This window comes from Mus pahari, chromosome 6 (genome assembly GCF_900095145.1).
Source record: "Mus pahari chromosome 6, PAHARI_EIJ_v1.1, whole genome shotgun sequence".
NCBI classification, from domain to species: domain Eukaryota; kingdom Metazoa; phylum Chordata; class Mammalia; order Rodentia; family Muridae; genus Mus; species Mus pahari.
In genome coordinates, this window is record NC_034595.1 from 89182320 (window position 1) to 89183466 (window position 1147).

The 1147-nt window shown below is 43.6% G+C and overlaps 1 protein-coding gene across 6 annotated transcripts in view; it reads left to right on the plus strand.

The window, feature by feature from the left end:
• The window catches only part of Hp1bp3 (heterochromatin protein 1 binding protein 3), a 28274-nt gene that overhangs the window by 11957 nt on the left and 15170 nt on the right, over positions 1-1147 (plus strand). For all 6 annotated transcript variants that reach the window (XM_021199504.2, XM_021199507.2, XM_021199508.2 and 3 more), the window contains one exon: positions 426-569. In XM_021199504.2, the coding sequence (XP_021055163.1) occupies positions 426-569 (144 nt within the window). The remainder of the gene's footprint in view (positions 1-425; positions 570-1147) is intronic.

A 1147-nucleotide genomic window follows, 5' to 3' on the forward strand; every position in this document is an offset into this window, starting at 1 on the left:
TCTGTAGACCAGGCTGGCCTCAAACTTAGAAATCCGCCTGCCTCTGCCTCCCAAGTGCTGGGATTAAAGGCGTGCGCCACCACGCCCGGCCTATTGTTTTGTTTTTTAAAGACAGGGTCTTACTCTGTAACCCAGGTTGGCCTTGCAGAGATGCACCTACCTCCAACTCTTGAGTGGTGAGATGACAGGTGTGAGCCACCATACCCAGCAATTCCTGTGACTGTGAAACACTCAGATTGTTGCAGAAGCACTTGTTAGTGTTGTTTTCTACGCCTTACAAGCCTGACTGCACTGAACTGAAGCATTGTTCATCCCTCTGCCTCGTTACCACTAAGCTCACTTCTGTAGGAACTCATTTAGAAAACCATTCAGAGTCTCTAACCAAAAGTCACTAACATTCTATGTCTGGTTTGAACATCTTGCAGGCATGCTTCCAGAAGACTGGTGCATCGGTGGTTGCTATTCGAAAGTACATCATTCATAAGTACCCTTCTCTGGATCTGGAGAGAAGGGGCTATCTCCTTAAGCAAGCACTGAAGAGAGAGTTAAACAGAGGAGTCATCAAACAGGTATTCTAACACCGTAGAAAACGAGAGTACTTCATGTATCAGTTGTGCTAAGCCCATTTCTAACAATAGTTATGTGTATCCTTCTTTTATTAAAAGTAAGCTGTATGGTTGAAATAATTCAGCTGGACCTAGTCTTACCACGTGAGGCTTACCTTGTAGGTCACTGTTTTCTTTTCTTGTTTGTTTGTTTGTTTGTTTGTTTGAGTCAGGGTTGGTTTCACTGTGTAGCCCTGGCTGTCTTGGAACTCTCTCTGTAGACCAGGCTGGTCTGGAACTCAGAAATCCGCCTGCTTCCTCTCCTGAGTACTAGGATTAAAGGTGTGTGCCACCACCAACTGGCTTTGTAGGTCACTCTGTTTTTTTCTTTTACCTTATTTATTTATTTATTTATTTATTTATTTATTTATTTATTTTCATGTGCAGTGGTGTTTTGCCTGCATATATGAATGTGTCCGTATCTCTGGAACTGGAGTTGCAACAGTTGTGAGGTGCAGGGAACTGAACCCAATTTTGGAAGAGCAGCCAGTGCTCTTAACCACTGAGCCTCTTCTCAGCCCCTTGTAGGTTGCTTTTTTTTT